Below are 22,543 nucleotides of genomic sequence, written 5' to 3' on the forward strand. Positions count from 1 at the left end.
ACTCCCTAAAACCCTATTCCCTAAAACTCTACTCCCTAAAACTCTACTCCCTAAAACCCTACCCCCTAAAACCCTACTCCCTAAAGCCCTACTCCCTAAAGCCCTACAACCCTACTCCCTACAACCCTACTCCCTAAAACCCTACTTCTAAAGCCATATTCTCTGAAGCCAAACTCCCTAAACTCTACTTTCTAAAACCCTACTCCCTACAACCCTACTCCCTAAAATCCCTCTATACACCGGGCTTAACCCCCCCCCCTGTACTGACCAGAGAAAATCAGCGAGCAGCCTGCAGCGACGCCCGTCTCAGTGTTGGCTCTACAACTGCCGTAGAACATGAACAAGTTGATCAGCAGGAACCCCACGTTTAGGAACACGAAGCCGAAAATGGCGAATGCTTGAATCGCATTAAATTTATCTGGAATAAAAATAAATAAATAAAATCAAATCAAGATGTGTAATAGACCTAAGTGGTGTTTGCTCGGATACATAAACATTTTTAAAAAGTGAAATGGGCAAGGGTTGAAGTAGTTTGAAAAAGGTGCGTCACCAATATGGTTGGGCGGCTACATAAACTCTTCTTTGTGTTCCATGTTCGCGGAAACAAGTTGCGAAGTCAACAGTCTTTTTTTCGACTATAACTCCCATTTTCAGATACACTTGGTCTAACGGACTTCAAGTCTGGGAATCGAACTCGTGACTTTTGGGTTAGTATTCGTGCGCTGTACCGCTCGACCACGCCATCCATACATCTATGATGGGTACCTAATTTAACTCGGGGCAAGTTATAACCAATGTTCCCACTAAGCTGCGCGGTTGCGGGACCGCGCAGTAGTTTTTCACTTCCGCGCAGTCATTGAGTAAAATACAAATATCCTTGTATAAGACTTTTAGAACACCGCGCAGACAAAATAGACTTTGTACATTAGCTTTTCCCCTTAGAGGGAACGTTGGTTATAACGGTTGGGAATTGTGTAGGTGTAGAGGTCAGGGAAACATGTGAACACTACTTCATTGTGACCCAGATGATGGAGTCGAGTTCATCCAGGGCCCCTGTCATTAGGTCTTAGGTCTTGCAGTATGGACAAGGTACTGACCACACAGTTCTCTCCTGAAATTTTTCTGTTTGTGGAGGCAGATGACCCCAGCTAGTCATATTAAAAATTGTTAGACCGAAACAGACAAATCACAAAAATAGACCACAACAACAGGCCACAATAGACAGACCACAACAACAGACCACAACAGACAGACCACAACAGACAGACCACAACAACAGACTACAACAGACAGACCACAACAGACAGACCACAATAGGTAGACCACAACAGACAGACCACAACAACAGACTACAACAGACAGACCACAACAGACAGACCACAATAGGTAGACCACAACAGACAGACCACAACAACAGACCACAACAGTCAGACCACAACAGACAGACCACAATAGGTAGACCACAACAAACAGACCACAACAGACAGACCACAACAACAGACCAAAACAAACAGACCACAACAGACAGACCATGCTACTATGACCTTCAACCCTTCACCTCCCTGAACTGAATGAGATGTTTACCGTCAGGTAAGCCCTCCATGTAGGAGCAAGCAAATCCCTGTAGTGGTGATGATATTGTAGAAATACACTTTCTCCATAGACCAGTGTATACACCACCCTGGACGAACCAACCCGTTGTGCAGAAAGCTATCCAGCTGTAATCAGAGGAGTGGACATATTTAGTTCTCTTATATATATATATATATATATATATATATATATATATATATATATATATATATATATATATATATATATATATATATATATATATATATATATATATATATAAAGAATAACAAACTTGTTGTATTCAACAAAGATAACATTCTTGTTTTATTTAACAAAGATAACATAATTGTTGTATTCATTAAAAGATTTTTAAAAATGTTGAACAAAGATAACAAACTTGCTGTATTCAACAACGATAACAAACTTTTTGTATTTTTTGTATCATAATTGCAGAATCTTTGTGTTCGTATTGGTGTTTGTGGTTGTGGTTGGGTTTGTTGTTAGGTTTTTGTTTTCTTTTGCTTTTTTGTTTGTTTTTTCTTTGTGTTTGTATTGGTGTTTTTCATTGTGGTTGGGTTTGTTGTTAGGTTTTTGTTTTCGTTTGTATTTGTAATTGTGTTAGCGTTATGTTTGCGTTTTGTTGTTTTGGTTGGTTGTGGTTTGGGTGGGCAATGCCGGGTTTATGATGATTACTAAACACACAGTTTTCGTCAAAGATGTCAGCTGTATTAAAGAAACCAGTTGAGGTTGTAGTATTCAACAATCCCCAAAAATCAGCCAAGAAACATCATCAAGAAAAACAGCTGTTGCAGAAAATTACTGAAGGAAATCCACAGCCCTTAATTTATAACCAGAAAAAGGCAAAATATGATATAAGGAAACTGGGAATAAGTGGGATGGACAAACAAACTAAACACAGTGCAATGGTTGATCTGCTTGTAGAATTAGGAGCCAAGCCTCGAAAAAACCGCTGCTATCACATCAAAGAATATACTAAAATGATCAAGGAGAAGAAGAAAGAAGAAGCGAGCAAAGGTTTACCTGAGAACAATAAAAAGGGCAGAAGTAAAAGAAAACGAGATAAAGATGATATACTGAAGGATCTTGATGGTCAAACAGGATTTTTCAAAGGTGGAGTTCAGTTTGTAAAACGTTTTAAATCCTGACAATTTTTTTTCAATTAAAATTAAATGAACTATAATGTTTAATAAAGATGTGAAACAAAAAAAAAAAAAAAAAAAAAAAAAAAAAAAAAAAAAAAGAATCTGAAGTTCATCTTGGCCTAAGGAATGGCCTAGAAATGATTTCCCCGGTGTTCATTATAAAACGTCAGTGTTACTTTATTTTTTAGCTATTTGTTGTTGTTGTTAAACAGCGATTTAAAAAATTGAGTCCAGTGTTACCTAATGACCAAAAAGTCCTGTTATCTAATGACCAACAGGACAGACGAAAGTCCTGTTATCTAATGACCAACATGACATACGAAAGTCCTCCATAAAATAACCGTTCATAAGTTTTACAACTCATGTCTATAAATGAGGTTATTTCCCTTGTCAGCCGTCAAAACTGTATTCAGCAAGTTTGTTTACATTCTCACCGCACTTTTACGCTTCTCTGTAAAACAGGGACACCACTCTCTACTATTTGATACGAAAAGGGTACTTTTCTATTTTTGAACAGTAATATTATTTTCTTAACCAATTCGCTCTCTAGGTGGAAGAATAATGCTTTACTATATAAGTGGGAATATAATACGTTTCTGTATAGGTGGGAATATAACACTTAACTCTAAATATGGGATTATAATATTTTACTCTATAGATCTATCTGGGGTTGTAAAATTTTAATCTTTAGGTGGGAAAATAAAAATGTACTCTATAATAATTTATTTTATAGGTGGGGAAATAATACTTTACACTATAGGTGGGAAAATAATACTTTATCCGTGAAAAATAATAAAATATTATCTAGTTAAGAAAATTTAACCAATAAATAGGAAAATGATACTTTATTCTGTTTGGGTAAAGATTTTTACTCTATAGGTAGGGAAATAATACTTTACTCTATAAGGTAGGGAAAATAATATTTTACTCTATAGGTGGGAAATAATTTTATAGGTGGGCAGATAATACTTGACCTACTTGCAGAACTGGGCGACGAGAACGATAAAGAAAGCAATCTTGACCAAGATGCGCGCGTGCTTGAATCCATCGCTGATTCCCATGTTGCTATGGTGATCTGAGATAAACAAATACTTTGGTTAATTGAGTGCCGATTTTGGGGATGCTTGTATGTGTGTGTGTGTGTGTGTGTGTTGGGGGGGGGGGGGTTATAACCATGGGTGGGGACATGGCAAGTTTGGACAGTGGCTATGTATGGCGGGGGGGGGGGGACAAAATAAGTTTGGATGGGCAGTGGATATGTATTGATGAGGTCTAGAGACGTCATAAACATGGATGGCAGGGGCGGAACTACAGTGCCGCCAGACCCCGCAATGCGGGGGGGCCCACGCCATTTAGGGGCCCAGAGCCGACCATAATAAATTTTTTTATAGTTAAAAAAAAAAGTAAATTTTCTTTCATTTTTGACTTGATGGTTGTTTTGTAAAAAATTACCGTAGCTGCGGTTGGATTATCTTTATTCTATAGACACCACCCCACGCTCTTGTTTCATCTTTTTCCCTTTGTTTTTAAACAACTTTGAAAGCCGAGTATTTCTCCTACAATTAAACTTATCAAAGATAAGCAAATGTTCAAACCACTTCCATGACTTATTTCCCTTTTTAAAAAAATAGTCAAATAGGGGTAATCATAAGCTCCTTTTAATAGATTTGTACTAAACAAATTAAAAAGCAATTACTTCTCTTAATTATTATTGTTTTATAAGTAATTACTAAAGAATGATATTGTATAAAAGGGAAATGTATTGAAATGTATTAAATCAATAATATTTTAAACATTAAAAATATAATTACGAGAAAAAACATAAAAATAAACATAACACGAGACACCATTACTTATACAAAGCTTTCATATTTTATATTATTTTGACCGACAGGATGATAAAAGGGCCTCTATCAAAAGTTAATTAAAACTGATTTTCACAAAAACACGCTAATGCACTTACACACATGACATGATGTTGAAATTTTTTTTTAATGATGCTTTTCAAATCCCGAAAAGGACAGCAATGAGTATCCTATGTTCGTATTATGTGAATGCACACACACACACACACACATATATATATATATATATATATATATATATATATATATATATATATATATATATATATATATATATATATATATATATATATATATATATATATATATATATGGGGGGCCTAATAATTTTTTTTGCGGGGTGGCCCTTTTTTTCTAGTTCCGCCACTGATGGATGGGTTAAATACAAGTATGGGAGGGGATACAATATATCTGGGTGGGGTGCTATAGGCATATACATTCCCATTCTCAATGTCGGAATTAGATCATCTTGCATGCAAACCGATTGCAAGCCCACCAAAATAAGCCCTACCGTCTAAAAGACCGCACGCCCATATGGAAATCATATCTACGCTGGCGTCAACAAGTCACGGTCCGATGCTTCAGTACTTTTAAAAAATACAACCTCCATACACCACCCCTCCCCTCCACACTCAATAACAGAATGCAAATTACTCGACCTGTAAAAAACGAATCTATCAAAGTGTAAGCTAAGGAATTAAATGTTCATCAAAAGAGGGCTGTACGACACCATTCAAATAGCGTAGACACGTCTAAAAATACATCAATCACATTGTCAGGTGGAGACTCTCCCTGCAGTACACATTTGTAAGGCAGGACTCTCTCCCTGCAGTACACATTTGTCAGGAGAGACTCTCCCTGCAGTACACATTTGTCAGGCAGGACTCCCTCCCTGCAGTACACATTTGTCAGTCAGGAGAGACTCTCTCCCTGCAGTACACATTTGTCAGGCAGGACTCCCTCCCTGCAGTACACATTTGTCAGTCAGGAGAGACTCTCTCCCTGCAGTACACATTTGTCAGGCAGGACTCCCTCCCTGCAGTACACATTTGTCAGTCAGGAGAGACTCTCTCCCTGCAGTACACATTTGTAAGGCAGGACTCTCTCCCGGCAGTACACATTTGTCAGGCAGGTCTCTCTCCCTGGAGTACACATTTGTCAGACAGAAGAGACTCTCCCTGCAGTACACATTTGTCAGGCAGGACTCCCTCCCTGCAGTACACATTTGTCAGTCAGGAGAGACTCTCTCCCTGGAGTACACATTTGTAAGGCAGGACTCTCTCCCGGCAGTACACATTTGTCAGGCAGGTCTCTCTCCCTGGAGTACACATTTGTCAGACAGAAGAGACTCTCCCTGCAGTACACATTTGTCAGGTAGGACTCCCTCCCTGCAGTACACATTTGTCAGACAGAAGAGACTCTCCCTGCAGTACACATTTGTCAGGCAGGACTCCCTCCCTGCAGTACACATTTGTCAGTCAGGAGAGACTCTCTCCCTGGAGTACACATTTGTAAGGCAGGACTCTCTCCCGGCAGTACACATTTGTCAGGCAGGTCTCTCTCCCTGGAGTACACATTTGTCAGACAGAAGAGACTCTCCCTGCAGTACACATTTGTCAGGCAGGACTCCCTCCCTGCAGTACACATTTGTCAGTCAGGAGAGACTCTCTCCCTGCAGTACACATTTGTAAGGCAGGACTCCCTCCCTGCAGTACACATTTGTCAGTCAGGAGAGACTCTCTCCCTGGAGTACACATTTGTCAGGCAGGTCTCTCTCCCTGCAGTACACATTTGTCAGGCAGGGCTCTCTCCCTGCAGTACACATTTGTCAGACAGGAGAGACTCTCTCCCTGCTGCAGTACACATTAGTCAGGCGAACCTATACGCAACAGTGAGTTTTAAAAAAAATTGTGAAACCATTTGACAACTCGACTAGAAATAAACAGCGTCTTTTCTTCGCTCTGTAGAATTTCAGTGGAGTAAAAATTTCAAAAATGTTACGGGCCGCCGCCATTTTAGTTGAACGTGATCTTCCTCATGCAGCAGGTGTATATGTTTGTCACCCATATATATATATATATATATATATATATATATATATATATATATATATATATATATATATATATATATATATATATATATATATATATATATAAATATATAAATATAAACAGTGTAAGCTAAAACTAAAACGTTGATATGAACAGTGTAAGCAAAAATTCAAAAGTTGATACCAACACTAACAACAACTGCTATACACCTTGACATCGCCACTACCCAATGAAACATCATCTACCCTTGAAGTATATCGTCAACCCGACGCAACCTTCTTATGTCAACCTCGGGGTTGCGAGACGCTACTAGGGCGAGACTCCGTTTTATTTATTTACATCCATACAACACATTTTTACATCGGGTTGTTTAATTTTATTTTATAATAACTATACATGTCAGTTAAAAAAAAAAAACAAAAAAAAAAAAACAACATAGCATGAACTCTAAATAAATTTGTAAAAAATCTTTCGTCTTTAATGGCTAGTACTTTTAATGGATTTGTAGGACAAAAATAAATACTTTTTTTGCTACTTTCGCTTCAACACAAAGTTGTTGAAGGGTAAAAAATTACGTAAAATTGCTAATTTAAAAATTGTAGTACCTCATTGAAAAGAATTAAAAACGATATTGTAAACTACATTATTACGAAAAAAAAGTTACGTTTAAAATAATTTTTTTACCAATAGAGGTAATGAAGTGAAGTAGCACTAAGTTAACCTGAAGGTGCTAACAGAAGGTGTTTACAAAGGTAACACCCACCACCCCGTTCCGATAATTGGTTTTGGTAATCCGATTTTGGTTTGGTGTCACCCCATTCTCCTTATATAAAACTTTGTTTTGGCAGCAAATTTTTTGTCGTGGTGTCACCCCGTACTTCCCGCACCACCCCCCTTGTGACGCCACTGATCCAAACTACTAAACATAGGACCTGTCGTCCTGTAACGTACACATAAACCTTTCTTACCGCACAATGCACACGTTATCAGTGTTTTATCCATTGCATCTTTTCGAAGAGAGTCTACCGCCCCCCCCCCCCCCCCGAAAGAAATGGAATTTATATAGAAAAAATATACTTTTAACAGTGTCTGCCCCCGGAAAAATATCATCTTTTACAAAAATTCTAATTATGTCTTTATTTAGTCCTATAGCACTTACTTCCCTTTGATAAATTAGGAAAACACAATTACTTCCCTTTATAAAACCATTGCATTTCGTGGAAAAGTATTTACTTTTTAATTACTTTGTTTTGGTGTTGGGAAAAAAAAATAATTACATAATTAGCGGGGATTGATCAAGTGCAAATGTTGTAGGTATTTTACGGATAAGCTTGGAGTATTATAATTGTTCATCAAATTGAAACAGGCGCGTTCGTTTAAGTGAGTGCAAAAGACTATGAATAAGTTGGGGTACTATCGTCGTTCATTAAGCTAAAACAGGTGATTCCGCCCCGGGCGTTTATGTTCGCGTTAGTGTTTTCTTTGTGTTTAGGTGGGTTTGCGTTAGTGGTTGCGTTTTGATTTGGTTCGTTTTTGTTCTTTCTTTTTTCGTTTTTGTTTGTGTTTTTTTGTTTGGGTTTGTATTTGTGTTTTTGGTTGGTTTTGCGTTTGGATTTGGTTTGTTTTCGTTTGCTTTTTCGTTTTTTTTTTTTTTGTTGGTATTGGTGTTTGTGGTTGGGTTTGTTGTTAGGTTTTTGTTTTCGTTTGCTTTTTTGTTTTTTTTTCTTTGTGTTTGTATTGGTGTTTGTGGTTGTGGTTGGGTTTGTTGTTAGGTTTTTGTTTTCGTTTGTATTTGTAATTGTGTTTGCGTTATGTTTGCGTTTTGTTGTTTTGGTTGGTTGTGGTTTGGGTGGGCAATGCCGGGTTTATGATGATTACTAAACACACAGGTAATGGTCTTTAACAGAAAGGTTTTTCACAGAAGCCAGAGCAGGGCCTGGCCAGGACGGCTAGTGTATGGATATTTTGCAGACATGAATCTGGCAAGACTAGCCTCACTTCGCGCGTAATAAAAACAACAACAAGACACAAGAGACGAAACAAACAAACCAGCTGTATCATAGGCATCGATCCAGAAAAATCTCACAGGGGAAAATCATTTATTTAAAAGTGCAGTGCTACTAAAACATGATTATAAAAAAAATATTTAGTATACATTTTCTACCAAGTTGACATAGTGTCTATTTGTATTTTAAAATAATGTTGGTGACGACATTAAAAAAAAAACAACAACCACACCCAAAAACATTTTGTCACATGACAGTGTAACGTAAATGTAAACAAACTTGAGCTATGTAATGTTGAGGTTCACTAGTCTAAATATTTAACGGTAGGAAGAGGAGTCTATAAGAGAAAATAGTGGTGGTCTTGATGAAATCAAAGTTTCTCTTAATAATGTGATACGATAAATGTAACATAGAAACATAAACTCAAACCCCCAAAAAAATATGTTCAAGTGCTCAGCATTTTCAAATTAAAAAAAAATGTCTTGTTTAATCTCTGGTTTTAAATTAATCCGAATTTTTTTTTTAAAATTTAGAACCAATTTATTTGTAAACAAATCAAAGAATTTCGTTTGGAAACTTTAAGGGGGCAGTATCACCCACACGGTGGAGGTAAAAAAGATCTATAATGCATACACACATACTTCCTTTTACCCTAGAACAGGGGTCGGCAACCTTTTGAAGCGGAAGAGCCAAAAGTTATAATTTTCAAAAATTCTCTGGTTTTAAAGAGCCACTAACATTTTTTAAAATTCAAATATTTTATTTTTTATTAACATTATTAGTATTTGTTCAAGGAGCTGGAGAGCCGCATGTTGATATCAAAGGAGCCGCATGCGGCTCGCGAGCCGCGGGTTGCCGAGCCCTGCCCTAGAACTAGCTAGAGTGAAGAGATAATACTAATTTAAAAATAAAATACCGAAAACCCAAAACGTAATCATGACTGTTAAGCGCAGTATAGCATCCTAACTGGGTTAAAACTGTTCAATGCCGTTAAAAAATAATAGTTTTAGCTTCACATGTGCCTATGTTGAATCGGTTTCAAAATGTATATGTCTAGGTCTGCTTTTGGCACTTTTATTTGCAGATGCAATTATTGATGTAATGTTTTTGACAAGTTTTATTTTCATTCATGGAATCTATGAGAAAAAAAAAGTTATCAGTAGAGTTGAACTCGGAAAGTTTTATCTCCCCGTAATGTTTAAAAACTTAGCAGTTCTTTCCCTTTACAATAAATGCTCTTTGGCTGTGTCTCTTACATGATGCACTATATAGAAAAGTAAATTAGCTTTTAAACTTTTGCGACGTGCCACTTTAAAAATTATCTGCCGTCATACTTTTCTTTTAGCTATACATGCACAGTCTTTTAAATATATTTCATAAATAATAACTTTAAAAATCTAGCGTTAGGAGAGGGATTAGGAGTTTGGGGCTGAATCTATGACTGAGGTACGGCTCATGGAAAAGTATTTTTTCTCTCTCAAGATTGCTCACAACGCGAAAATTACCTGTGATAAAACATGACCTACCTGTTGATTTTCTTTTCACGCTATCCTCCAACAAACTGAGCGGAGACTGCCACGGATGGCTGGGGTAAGGCAGGTAGACAGGGCGAGACAGGGCCTATGGTCTGTGTATAAGCGAGACGGGGCGTGTTATGGTGTTAGATGAACAATACAGAATAGGAAAGACCGCATTCCTAGGATGGGAAGGGTTGGGGTGGATGTGGGGCGGGAATAGGGCGGTAGAACAAGATGGAGGTAGGTTGCATACAACATAACAGAAAAGCCCAAAATAGCGGGTCTCACGGCTGGTACGCATGCGCGAAAAAAAAAACAAAAAAAAACGAGCAATATCTCGCATAGGCCTTCAATAAAAGTCGTTAATTAAGAACATCTTAAGTTTACACATACTGACAGCAAACACAAAAACAACTGGACGTTGATTTATTTTTGAAATATTTTAATGGCAAAACATGTTTGCAACCCTGACGTTCCATGCTGACAACATATACTCACAACCCACGTTGACAACCCGTGGTGACAACCCATGCTGACAACCTATGTTCACAAACTATAGGCCTACTGACAACCATGCTGACAATTCAGACACAGATACGTGCAGCTGTTGAACATGTTTTGACTTTAATTTCCACCCCCACCCCCTGAATAATTGCCTAATCAAAACTGATAGGTCAAGGGTTAAAAAAGTCTTCATGATATTATCTCAAGTCGACTGTCAGACTACTGGCATTCGATCAAGGCCGGGGTGGGTGGGGTGGGGGGGGGGGGTGTGAGTCGGGCGATGGATGCGGGTTGTGATGCATTGGAGGAGGGTGGGGGGTTAAACAATGTTACAACAATAAAGTCTAACCGCCTGCTAGTCTTAGTAGAGGAGAAACTAGGGAAGGGGGGGGGGGCGAACGGAGTGACAATCCTAATCGCCGACCATAGGGTATGGGGACGCCGAACCGGGTAGAAAAAAAACAGTTCATTCTTAGCGACATTATTGAATTCTATACATAAAAATGTAAGAAAATAAACTACTACTTTGTTTCTTGACTGATTTAAATGTTTTCTATATCAATTTTGTGATATAACATGGGTTAGGGTGGGCTTGTAACGAAGATAAGTATATATACCAAGGAGAGGGTGTAAATTCGATAGTACGCTCGGGCGCCAGAATGGGTTGCTACGCCTCTGATTGTGAGGCTTTAAGCAGCGAATGGTCTAGTGCCATGCTATTTTCTCCCAAACTTATGCTTGCTGTAAGTACACGCCAGACGAATATAAATAGACGGATGGTGTATCTAGTGATGTTGGGATCGCGCCGTATGTGAATGTGGGTAAAATGTTCATCAATAAAGGACTGCTACAATTGGGATGGGGTGGGAGTGTTGGATACAACAACATGGGGGAGGGGGTGGTTGGGTCACATTTGATTAGTGCGACACCGTTAATTGCGACAAGGATTTCATTGCAGGGGAGGGGACACTTTGTTTTGATCTGTTTGGGAACCGCTGTTAACCACGGGCGTTTTATGGATGGCTTTTATTTATTTCAAGAGATGTAGTGGGTCACTTGGTTTACCATTCCTGATTAAAACTATTAAAAACACGTTGTGGGAGTATATATATATATATATATATATATATATATATATATATATATATATATATATATATATATATATATATATATATATATATTTGCGTGTGTATGTATGTGTAGATGTGAGTGTATTCATCATTTTATTCCAGATATTCTTGTCGTGGCTGCGTAAATGAAGGCTTTACAAAACTTGTCAACCAGTTCAATCGTATGTATCAGTAAAGAGCCAAGTTGAAGGTCGCACTGAAATAACGTTGAGACGTGCCTCTCCAAAGGTTCCTGGCAGAAAGCAAACGACGTCTGTCAAGCGTGTCAGTAGTCAACACTGACGCATAGTGCAGAACCTGCAGAGTCAGAGAGCCAAGGAGAGAGTCAGATAGAGAGTCAGGTAGAGAGTCAGAGAGTCAGGTAGAGTGTCAAGCAGTGGCGGAACTAGAAAAAAATGGCCCCCCCCCCCGCACAAAATTTTTTTAGGCCCCTATATATATATATATATCTATATGTATATATATGTATATATATATATATATATATATATATATATATATATATATATATATATATATATATATATATATATATATATATATATATATATCGGGTGCAGTGGCGTAGCGAGGTCGGGTGTCACCCGGTGCGGCACTTAATGGTGTCACCCCCCCCCCCCCCCAGAGCCATAGAGACCCTTCCCAGGGACAAACTTTCAAATGTTCGATTTGCACCCCCCCCCTCAAGTTTTCGATTTGCACCCCCCCCCTCAAGTTTTCGATTTGCACCCCCCCCTCAAAATTTCGATTTGCACCCCCCCCTCGAGTTTCTCTCTATATATTTTGCTATTTTTTTGCCTTGGTGTCACCCCCCTAAATGGTGTCACCCGGTGCGGTCAGCACCCCCGCCCCCCCCCCCCTCGCTACGCCCCTGATCGGGTGTATATTAAACAAATGAATATCAATCGGCTAGAACATTGCCTCTTCTTTGTATAACATTTGAAACAGCTACTTATTACTTACTACAAAAGTAACAACACCTATGAAGGTGTTTAGATATGATTTTTTTTTTAAATGAAAGACACAACGTGAACAAGAAAAAATATCAACAGCAGTTTTAGCTTTTCTAAAATTCAAAATTCATTCTCCTGGATTTCAAATTAGCGAAATCTCTAATAACATCTTTTATGTCCATTTGTTTGGCTATTTTGGCTTCTATGCCAAGCAAAGAGAGATTGTGCAAACGTTCTTGGCCCGTGGAGCTGCGTAAATAGTTTTTTATTCTTTTAAGCTTGGAAAATGATCTTTCTGCTGTAGCCACAGTGACAGGTAGAGTAAGAAATAAAAATAATGCAGTTAAGACTTCTGAAAAGCTTGAAGAAATTGTAGAGTACTTGATGAATAATAGCTCAGCCAAATCTTTAATTATTGATATTTTCACAAGTTCATCTTTCAGCATTGAGGCTGCCAAAACAATTTGTAAAGGAAATTCCGCTGAAAGATCTTCTTTGTATTTTAATTGAAGATTTTCGGCAGATTTTAAAATGTCTTGTTCTTGAAGTGATACTAACTGTGATGGAGCTAAGAAAGCGAACAAAGTACAAACCACATGCATTCCCTGAAATCTCTTTTCGATTTGATTTATGACAATGTCTAACACACAATTAAATACATTAACTCTAAAGTCGTCTTCATTTCCAAAACGGTGGTCACAGGATAGTTCATCAAAATGTTTTTTTTACTAGTTTTTGCCTTTTCCATGGAAAAGTTGGATTGATCTTCCATTTGTTCGCTATTTGAACTGTTTCATCTTTAACTAAACTGTACTGGCTTCTGTATTCTTTTAAATGTGTCCTTGCAGTTTGTAGAGAGTCAGTTGCAGTCATGATATCTAAATTTTGTGTCTGTAACAATGTTGATGGGATATGCACTTCAGCTAATATCTTGGACAGAAGCACGCAAATAAAAACAAATTCAAAAGTGTTTATTTGGTTCTGCAGCCGTATTGCTTCATCTCGTTCGTCTTTCTTAGTACTTTTCAATGATAGTTCGATCAAAGCTCTCATTATATCTAAAAACCGAAGCTTAACTGCCATGAGAGAAGTATATCTTCCAGCCCAACGTGTCGGATTGAGTCGTTTTAGGGTAATCTTTGACTCTCCTGTAAACTGTGAGAGTAGGTCCCACCTTTTTATGCTGTTGCCAAAGTAGGAATAAATATTTTCTAATGTTGTGAAAAATGAAGAAACTTTCTTGCAGCTCTTGACGGCATCATTTATTACAAGATTCAAGTTGTGTGAGGCACAATGAACATACAGAGCACTTGGTACATCATTTCTCAAGAGAGCTTGAACACCATTATATGCCCCACTCATAACACTTGCACCATCATAAGCTTGTCCTCGACATTTGGTTAGGTTTATATCATTTATGTTAAGCACTTTTAAGGTTTCTTGATACAGTCCGTCCGCTGAATGATCTACTATTTCATTAAACCCTAAAAAGACTTCTCTTATTTCAAATGATGTAGGTTCATTTTTATCGTTTAGAATTATCTTCAGGTATCGAAATACTTGACTGAGTTGGTCTCTTTTTGTAATATCCTGTGTGGTGTCCATAATAATTGAATAAAAGGGCGCGTTTTTAATTTCAGCAACTAATGTAGCTTTCAGGCGTGTTGCTAGGCAATGTATAATTTCGTTTTGAATTTGGTGACTTAAATATTTCGTAGTTCCGTGTGGCATTGTCAAAACTTGTTTCATTACGTTGTCATACTTCGATAAAAGTTTCACCTGGGAGAGAAAATTTCCATTATACTCTTCATGCAGTTTTTCACGGTGTCCGCGAAAAGACAAACAAATTTTTGAAAGCATTAAAGTAATGTTAGCGAGTCGCTCTAACACTTGTGCCCAAAAGTTTGATTCGTAGCGGATTTGCTCTTCTAGGTGTTTATCAATTGTTTGATTGTTCTTCCACTTTTCGTAGATGCAACATGATCTAATATGAAATTGGCTTTTTCATGTACTTTTATCTTTTTTGAAAGCCCTTGCCAGTCTCTAACACCTTTTTTACGCCAACTTTCGTTTTTGTCAGTAGAAAACAACCAACATGGCTCGCAATATGCAGCATCCAACTTCGGAGAATAACACATCCACAACCTTTCAATAAACCCAACTGTTGTTGAAGTTCTATAAAACTCTTCAGAAAACATCCGGTTATGTTGTGAGGGATCTCGTTTAAAAGGTCCTCGGGGTCGACAAGAGGCGGACATTATTATATTTTTCTTGGTAGCATCTGTTAATATTTTGTCATGATAATCTGCAATATCTGTAGAAAATAAGCCACCTGTCGTAGAATCACTGTCTATTTCTTCGTCAGAATTTTCTTTATGTATATCTTTAGTAATACAATTCAGCTCAGCATTACTAGAATCAGAAATATTTGAAATATTTTGTTCATCGTTTTCAGACTCTTCTACGCCTCTAGAAGTACTTTGAATGCCCTCTTTATTTACAGCAGGCTTAAGAAACTGTGTCATTCTCGGTATTTTAGACAAACTCTCTTGTTGCCTCTTTAGCTTTCTTTTTTTCGCTGCACCGCTACTAGAACTATGCTGTTTTTTCATTTTAGCCCTTTGAACATTTTAAAAGTAAATAGCTTAAAAATATAGATCATTAACATTAAATTATGTTAATCAAAGGCACGAATCATGAGTGAGGTCAATAAATGATATCAAGCTTTATAGCCCTACCCCCTCCACCCCACACATTTTACTGCAACTAAAATCCAATGCATGTTTTGTTATTTTTATTTTCACAAGAATACAAAATATTTTCTATGTCACATCACTTTAAGTTCCACCCCACCCCCCTCCCACCATAAGTAGTTCACCCTTACAACAGTACAACTCATCCACCCATGAGCTTGGAAATATGTGTACTGTACACTGAAGCTTTAATACTTTAATATTTAACCCAATCACAACCCACTTTCGTTGCTACACCAAAGACCAGAGTTTCTTCCAGCCATTTCTTCGGGGGGGGGGGGGGGGGTCGAAGCCGCCCCCCCCCCCCCCGAATTTTTTTTACCGCCCCCCCCCCCCCCGAAAGAAATTAATTTTATATAATTTATATAGAAAATATATACTTTTAACAGTGCCCGCCCCCCCCCCTCCGAAAATTTCAAGTGCCTCCCCCCCGAAGAGAAACGTCTGGAAGAAACACTGCCAAAGACCCACCCATATTATAACCGAATATAACCCCTCCCCGTTACGGGCTAAACATGAAATTAAACATTAATACATTCAAAGGTGATATAGATCTTTTGGTTGTTTTTAGGCTTAAAAGCTAGATCATTGTATCCTAAATTTGATTAACTTTAATGTATTTAGTGTTAATAACTAATGTTCAATTAATACGTGTACTAATTATAAAACAATTAATAATATAAAGACGAGCCTTACCTTCCTTGTTGTGTGAATTAGACTCGTCAACAAAATACTTCATCAGGTAAATGAACAACTACTGACTAGTGTCTTTAACAAAATGTGCAGAAGTGGTCAGTTTACAGTTCAGTATTTCATAGACGGTTCGTTAATCTATAATCTATGCATTACATCTTATTGTAAGAGTAAGGGTGTGGTGAGGGGTAGAGGTGAGGGGTAGGGGTGAGAGGGGGGTGAGGGGGGAGGGGTGAGAGTTGGGAAGGTTCAAGGGAAGGGGACTAGAAAGTGCCGATAAACATCTACATCAATAGTGCCGACTTTTTCCGGTCGTCTAGAAGACCAGAATAGTCGCCGCAACATTTCCCCAGCCCGATTTCAAAGCGTGCCGGCAAAAACTTCAGATGCTTCGCTAAAGGGAGATAACTTAAACTTTCACAAGTTTATTGATACAGTTGTTAAAGTAAAAATGAACGCAATTATAAATGTATGACATCGAAATAAATAATTATATTTTTTGTAGAGTCCAGGCCAGTAGTTTAAACACACAATCATATATATATATATATATATATATATATATATATATATATATATATATATATATATATATATATATATATATATTTAATAATGTAAACAATATAACAATCCTTTTTTGTTCTCCTAAACGACGCCACTAAAAGTAAAAAGGTAGGCTACGTCTTTGAAGTTGTCTATATGTCTGGCGGTCTCTCGAGCTATAGTCTGTGCATTTTTCTCAAAGACGTTTGCCGACTATCGTGTTTTTTTGTAACTGTAGAAGAAAGATAACTCAACCTCCACCTAATTTAAAAAAAAAATTAATTTTAAATTTTTTTTCTTTTTACATTTTTTTTAAAAATAATTTAGCCAGGATTTTTGGGCCCCCAATCGGTCTGCCCCCCCCCCCCCCCGCATTGCGGTGTCTGGCGGCACTGTTGTTCCGCCCCTGCGTCTTTGAAGATGTCTGGCGGTCTCTCGAGCTATATTCTGTACATTTTTTTCAAAGACGTTTGCCGACTATCGTGTTTTTTTGTAACTGTAGAAGAAAGATAACTCGACCTCCACCTAATTTAAAAAAAAAAAAAATTAATTTTTTTTTTTGTTTTAATTTTTTTTTTTACATTTTTACTTTCTCGTATATACGTAGTATAGAGAAAGTATTGTAATCGTGCAAAAAAAAATCGAGATTTTTACAAATCTCGACGTTTTACACCTCACTGATACGGAAAAACATAATTTTGCAATCTTGTCCGTATGTCTGTGTGTGTGTGTGTCTGTGTGTCTGTCTGTCCGTGTGTAAACACGATAACTTGAGTACCGTTACAGCTAGGTTGATGAAATTTCATATATAAGTATTTTATCAAAATCGTAGATCCGTATCAACTTTTGAGCGATTTCCGATAACCGGAAGTGGTACTTTTCCTACTTTGAATTTTTCAAAAGCCTATAACTTGAGTACTATTTCAGATAGATAAATGAAATTTCACATGTAAGTAAAAGATCTAATTCTCTACCTTCTGTTAAATTTTGAGTAATTTCCGTTGACTGGAAGTAGTAATTTACGCTACTTCCGATTTCTCAAAAAACTAATGTAAATTTTTAAAGTACTAATAATATTGCGTACTATTATACGCGTTTTTATTCGGCGTTTGCTTGGTGCGCAATATTTTTTTTATGAGATTCTATTCTATTTTTAAAAGTTTAAGTATTTAAAATGGATTAAAAATCATAACTATATCCCCAGTTACCATCCCCTGTTGTTTTATATAAGAATATTCGAGAAAGTTTAGGGGAGATCACTACCGGTTTATTTTTTAAAATAATTTAGCCAGGATTTTTGGGCCCCCAATCGGTCTGGCGGCACTGTAGTTCCGCCCCTGCGTCTTTGAAGTTGTCTATATGTCTGGCGGTCTCTCGAGCTATAGTCTGTACATTTTTTTCAAAGACGTTTGCCGACTATCGTGTTTTTTTTTGTAACTGTAGAAGAAAGATAACTCGACCTCCACCTTTTTTTTTTTTTTTTTTTTTTTTTAAATTTTTTATTTAAATTTTTTTTTTTAAATAATTTAGCCGGGATTTTTGGGGCCCCATTCGGTCTGGGCCCCCCCGCATTGCGGGGTCTGGCGGCACTGTAGTTCCGCCCCTGGTGTCAAGTAGAGTAAGGTAGATATTCAGATAGAGAGTTAGGTAGAGAGTCAAGTAGAGTAAGGTAGACATTCAGGTAGAGAGTTAGGTAGAGAGTCAAGTAGAGTAAGGTAGATATTCAGGTAGAGAGTTAGGTAGAGAGTCAAGTAGAGTAAGGTAGATATTCAGGTGGAGAGTTAGGTAGAGAGTCAAGTAGAGTAAGGTAGATATTCAGGTAGAGAGTTAGGTAGAGAGTCAAGTAGAGTAAGGTAGATATTCAGGTGGAGAGTTAGGTAGTCAAGTAGAGTAAGGTAGATATTCAGGTAGAGAGTCAGGTAGAGTAAGGTAGATATTCAGATAGAGAGTCAGGTAGAGAGGCAGGTAAAGAGTCAGGTAGAGAGGCAGGTAGGGACATAGCCTCACATGCTAGAAGAGGATGCATTTTATTGTCCCTACAGCTACTAATGTATACGAATAATGATGGCGTAGACAAATAAAAACAGTAGCATTAGACAAGAGTCACATTTTATTCAACTTCTAGGTGTTTTAAAAACTCTACACCCTTGTAGTTTCCGAGCTCTTCTGTGTGAATGAGTGATTTACTCTATAAAATGGTGGACAGTTATAATATATCACGTTTCTGCAGTTTAAGGTATTGTATGGTATGGAGAGTAGGTGAACTTGCCCAATGGAAGAGAGGGTGTGTGTGAAGGGGGAGGGGGGGCATAAAAATGCAAAGTATGTCAGTAAGAAACACGAACGCTCTACGGACTGCTGCGCATTTAGGTCATTGTTTATGTAAATGTAAATACCAAGAAGAGAGCCAAATGTTAAAATAAATGCGATGAAGCGCTGGACGTAGAAGGGCTTGGTTCTGTTTGCCTTATGTTTATAAAAATTACTTCAGACATTTAACATGTAATTTGTTTATTGTTTTAAATCTTTGTTGGTAAATTCACAATATACACGTTACTTTTCACTCACCCCTCCCTATCATTATTTTGGTTGATACATAATATATCATACAAACCCTAAGACACGGAAATATTTTCTGTAGCTAATGACTACTAATGTTGCATCAAACTACTAAACATGCCACACTTGATGAGCGTCTCTTTAGCTGATGGTTAAGTTTCAAGTGGGATCGGACGTGGGTTGTTGGGTTAAGGCTTCGGTTCGATTATATACCCAGCTCTGATGGGTACCTAGCTCACGTTAGGGTAAGTAATGGCGGCTGGACTTAGTGCTGACCACACTATCTCTTCATATGCCGAGGTCACAGAAACAAGTGAACTCTACTTCACTTGCCCCGTAGATCGTCAGATTTTAATTGGGAACTTTACTTTGAATTACTTGATTAGATCCTGTGACTTTTACCAAGGGCTAGTATTATGGATAATGTTTGAAATTTGTAAAAAAAAAAAAAAAAAAAAAAAAAAAAAAAAAGAAACTAACAAAAACAGAGAATTGTAACGTGGTTAGCACTACATTTTTATTTCATTTTTTAAAAAAGCTGATATTTTTTGTTCAATGAAATCTGAAAATGATATTTGTTATTCTGTGTCATTATCCCTTTGTCCAGCCCGTCAATTCATCCTTTGTCACATGATATGTATCCGTGTTTGTGAGAAGTTTTGTAAAAACAAACGAAATATTCCTTGAACTAAGGTAAAATGGACCACTTTGAAGAATTTTCGGTGGGCCGCTGGAAACTGCAAGGTAGTATTTGTAAATTATGGCCAGAAATGGCCGCTGTCTCTCCACCCCCACCCCCACCACCCACGCCGCTGGGGTCAATTGAACAACCCAGTCCACCCCTTCATACAAACACAACAAGATTTGTGACTGACAGAAATATCTGTCATTGGCAAATAGATACCAAGTCGTTTACAAGTTTACACACACAAACAAATGCAGTCAATGGATTTGGTATAATGAGTGATCTATCTGTACTTAATTTGGTTGACAGTTCGAGAAAGTTCGAGGTGGGGGTGGGGGGGGGGGGGAACAAGGGGGGAGGAGAGTTGCCTAAGACTCAATGCGTCTATTTTGACGACAAAAAAGCAACCCAGCAAATAGAAATAGTGTTGTAAAACTGACAAGAGAAACGGACAGAAATGTTGTGAAATCTCAGATTTAAAAAATTGTCTTTTGTTGACACTTGACTGATTTTATAACAATAACACAGGGATATACATGATGATATATGTAATAGTGAGAAAATATGAATGAAACAAGGACATAATTAATAGTGGAATTGTATGAATGATACAAGGATATAGCAGATAGTGATATTATATGAATCATACAATGATATAATTATGTAATAGTGAGAAAATATGAATGTAACAAGGACATAATTAATAGTAGAATGGTATGAATGATACAAGGATAGTGATATTATATGAATCATACAATGACATTAGCAATAGGGAAAATATATGAATGATACTAAGGTATAGGCCAACCTGATAGTGGGATAACATGAATGATCAAGAATACATTTAATAGAGAGAGATATTGTATAAATGATACTATGATATACGTTATAGTAATATCAAATGAATGATACAGGTATTTAGGCCTATTTGAGATGATTTAGCCTACTATATTGTTGCAAGCATACACATATACATGGATGTATTTGACATATATTGCCTGCTTGACTCAGGGTTATGCTTAACGAACATCGCGTGCTTGGTTCTTCATAAATATACTCTGCTTGAATATGTGTTATATGAATATATAGCCTACTTCGTGAGTATAGCCTGCTTGAATCGGTTACCGTATTGTAAACCACTAAGTTTTCACCAAAGTCTCTAGAAATCCCAGGTACAATATAAGTTGTACGCTACAACAAATGACAGGTTCGAGAGTTTGTGCAAGACAGACATTTCTTGCGTAAGAAAAACACAAACAGTTGCGACATGGTTGTTGATTGATTGCCATGCCCTTCACTCACTGGAGTCAAATAAATCATGATTGTAAATGCCTTGATTTCTTCTCTTCTTAATCCCGTTCGTGCCCAAGACACATGGTGCAGATGAAGTAGAGTTCATCTGATTCATGGACCTCGGCATATGAAGGGATAGTGTGAATGCCGTGACCAGTGGCGTAGCGAGGTCGGGTGTCACCCGGTGCGGCACTTAATGGTGTCACCCCCAGAGACGTAGTGACTCTTCCCGGGGACAAACTTTCAAACTTTCGATTTCCACCCCCCCTCAAACTTTCGATTTCCACCCCCCCCCCCTCAAACTTCGATTTGCACCCCGCCCCCCTCAAACTTTCGATTTGCATCCCCCTCAAACTTTTGATTTGCACCCCTCTCAAGTTTTTCTCTATACATTTTGCTATTTTTGCCTTGGTGTCACCCCCCCTAAATGGTGTCACCCGGTGCGGTCCATACCCCCGCCACCCCCCCCCCCCCCCCCCCTCGCTACGCCTCTGGCCGTGACCAACATACATATTTCCCATTTAGGTTAAGACATTTTTCCTACTCTCTCCTCCCGTGCTTAAAATAAAACTTTTCCTCTTTCTTTTCGGTTCAGTGATTCTATAAAGGACAGCTAGACGGAGTAGTTTGGGTGCGGGGAGGGGGGAGGGTTGGGTTTCATCACACGTATTGTATGATACTTGGCGTGTCTTATGTTGGACAAGAAGAGTGACGTAGCAGTGGGGGTAAGAGTTAAGACGATGGTGAGTGGGGAAGAGGGGGGGGGGGGGCAAAGGATTAGATGATAGGAGTGAGGCTAGAGTTTAGACGAATGTGGGGGAAGGTGGCGGGGGGGGGGTGTGGAGCCAACGTTTAGACCAGTGGTTCTTAACCTTTTCGGAGGTACCAAACCCTATCTGTTTCACAAGTGCATTTACCGAACCCTTCTTAATAGTTCTATAATCCGCACTGACAAAATCCAATCGTGAATCAAATGTGTCGGCGTGTGTCATGTCTTCCACCGAACCCCTGAGACTGACTTACCGAACCCTCAGGGTTCGATCGAACCCAGGTTAAGAACCACTGGTTTAGATTATAGTAATGTGCGGGGGAAGGAAGGAGGAGGCAAGCGTTTAGATTAAAGTGTGGGTGGGGAAAAATTTTATACGGTGATAGGATGGGATGGGGGGGGGGTAGAGTTTAGACGGCGGTGGGGTGGGGCAAGCGTTAAGGTGGGTATTGTATGTTTTATATATGAGCCTACT

At 38.1% G+C, this 22,543-nt stretch overlaps 1 protein-coding gene across 1 annotated transcript; it reads left to right on the forward strand.

Annotated features, from left to right (window-relative positions):
* The first annotated feature begins 2,283 nt into the window (after positions 1 to 2,283).
* LOC131927615 (uncharacterized protein C1orf131-like) lies at positions 2,284 to 2,810 on the forward strand. Its single transcript, XM_059283326.1, has one exon. The coding sequence runs from the start codon at positions 2,292 to 2,294 to the stop codon at positions 2,739 to 2,741; it is 450 nt and encodes a 149-aa protein (XP_059139309.1). The 5' UTR covers positions 2,284 to 2,291; the 3' UTR covers positions 2,742 to 2,810.
* Positions 2,811 to 22,543: the final 19,733 nt, after the last annotated feature.

The sequence above is a fragment of the Physella acuta genome, unplaced genomic scaffold (genome assembly GCF_028476545.2).
Source record: "Physella acuta isolate Inbredline_101_S28 unplaced genomic scaffold, ASM2847654v3 ptg001424l, whole genome shotgun sequence".
Lineage (NCBI taxonomy): Eukaryota > Metazoa > Mollusca > Gastropoda > Physidae > Physella > Physella acuta.

What these genes read in the sequence shown, in the direction of transcription:
- LOC131927615 (XM_059283326.1), top strand. Translation starts at nt 2,292, where the DNA reads ATGTCAGCTGTATTAAAGAAACCAGTTGAGGTTGTAGTATTCAACAAT.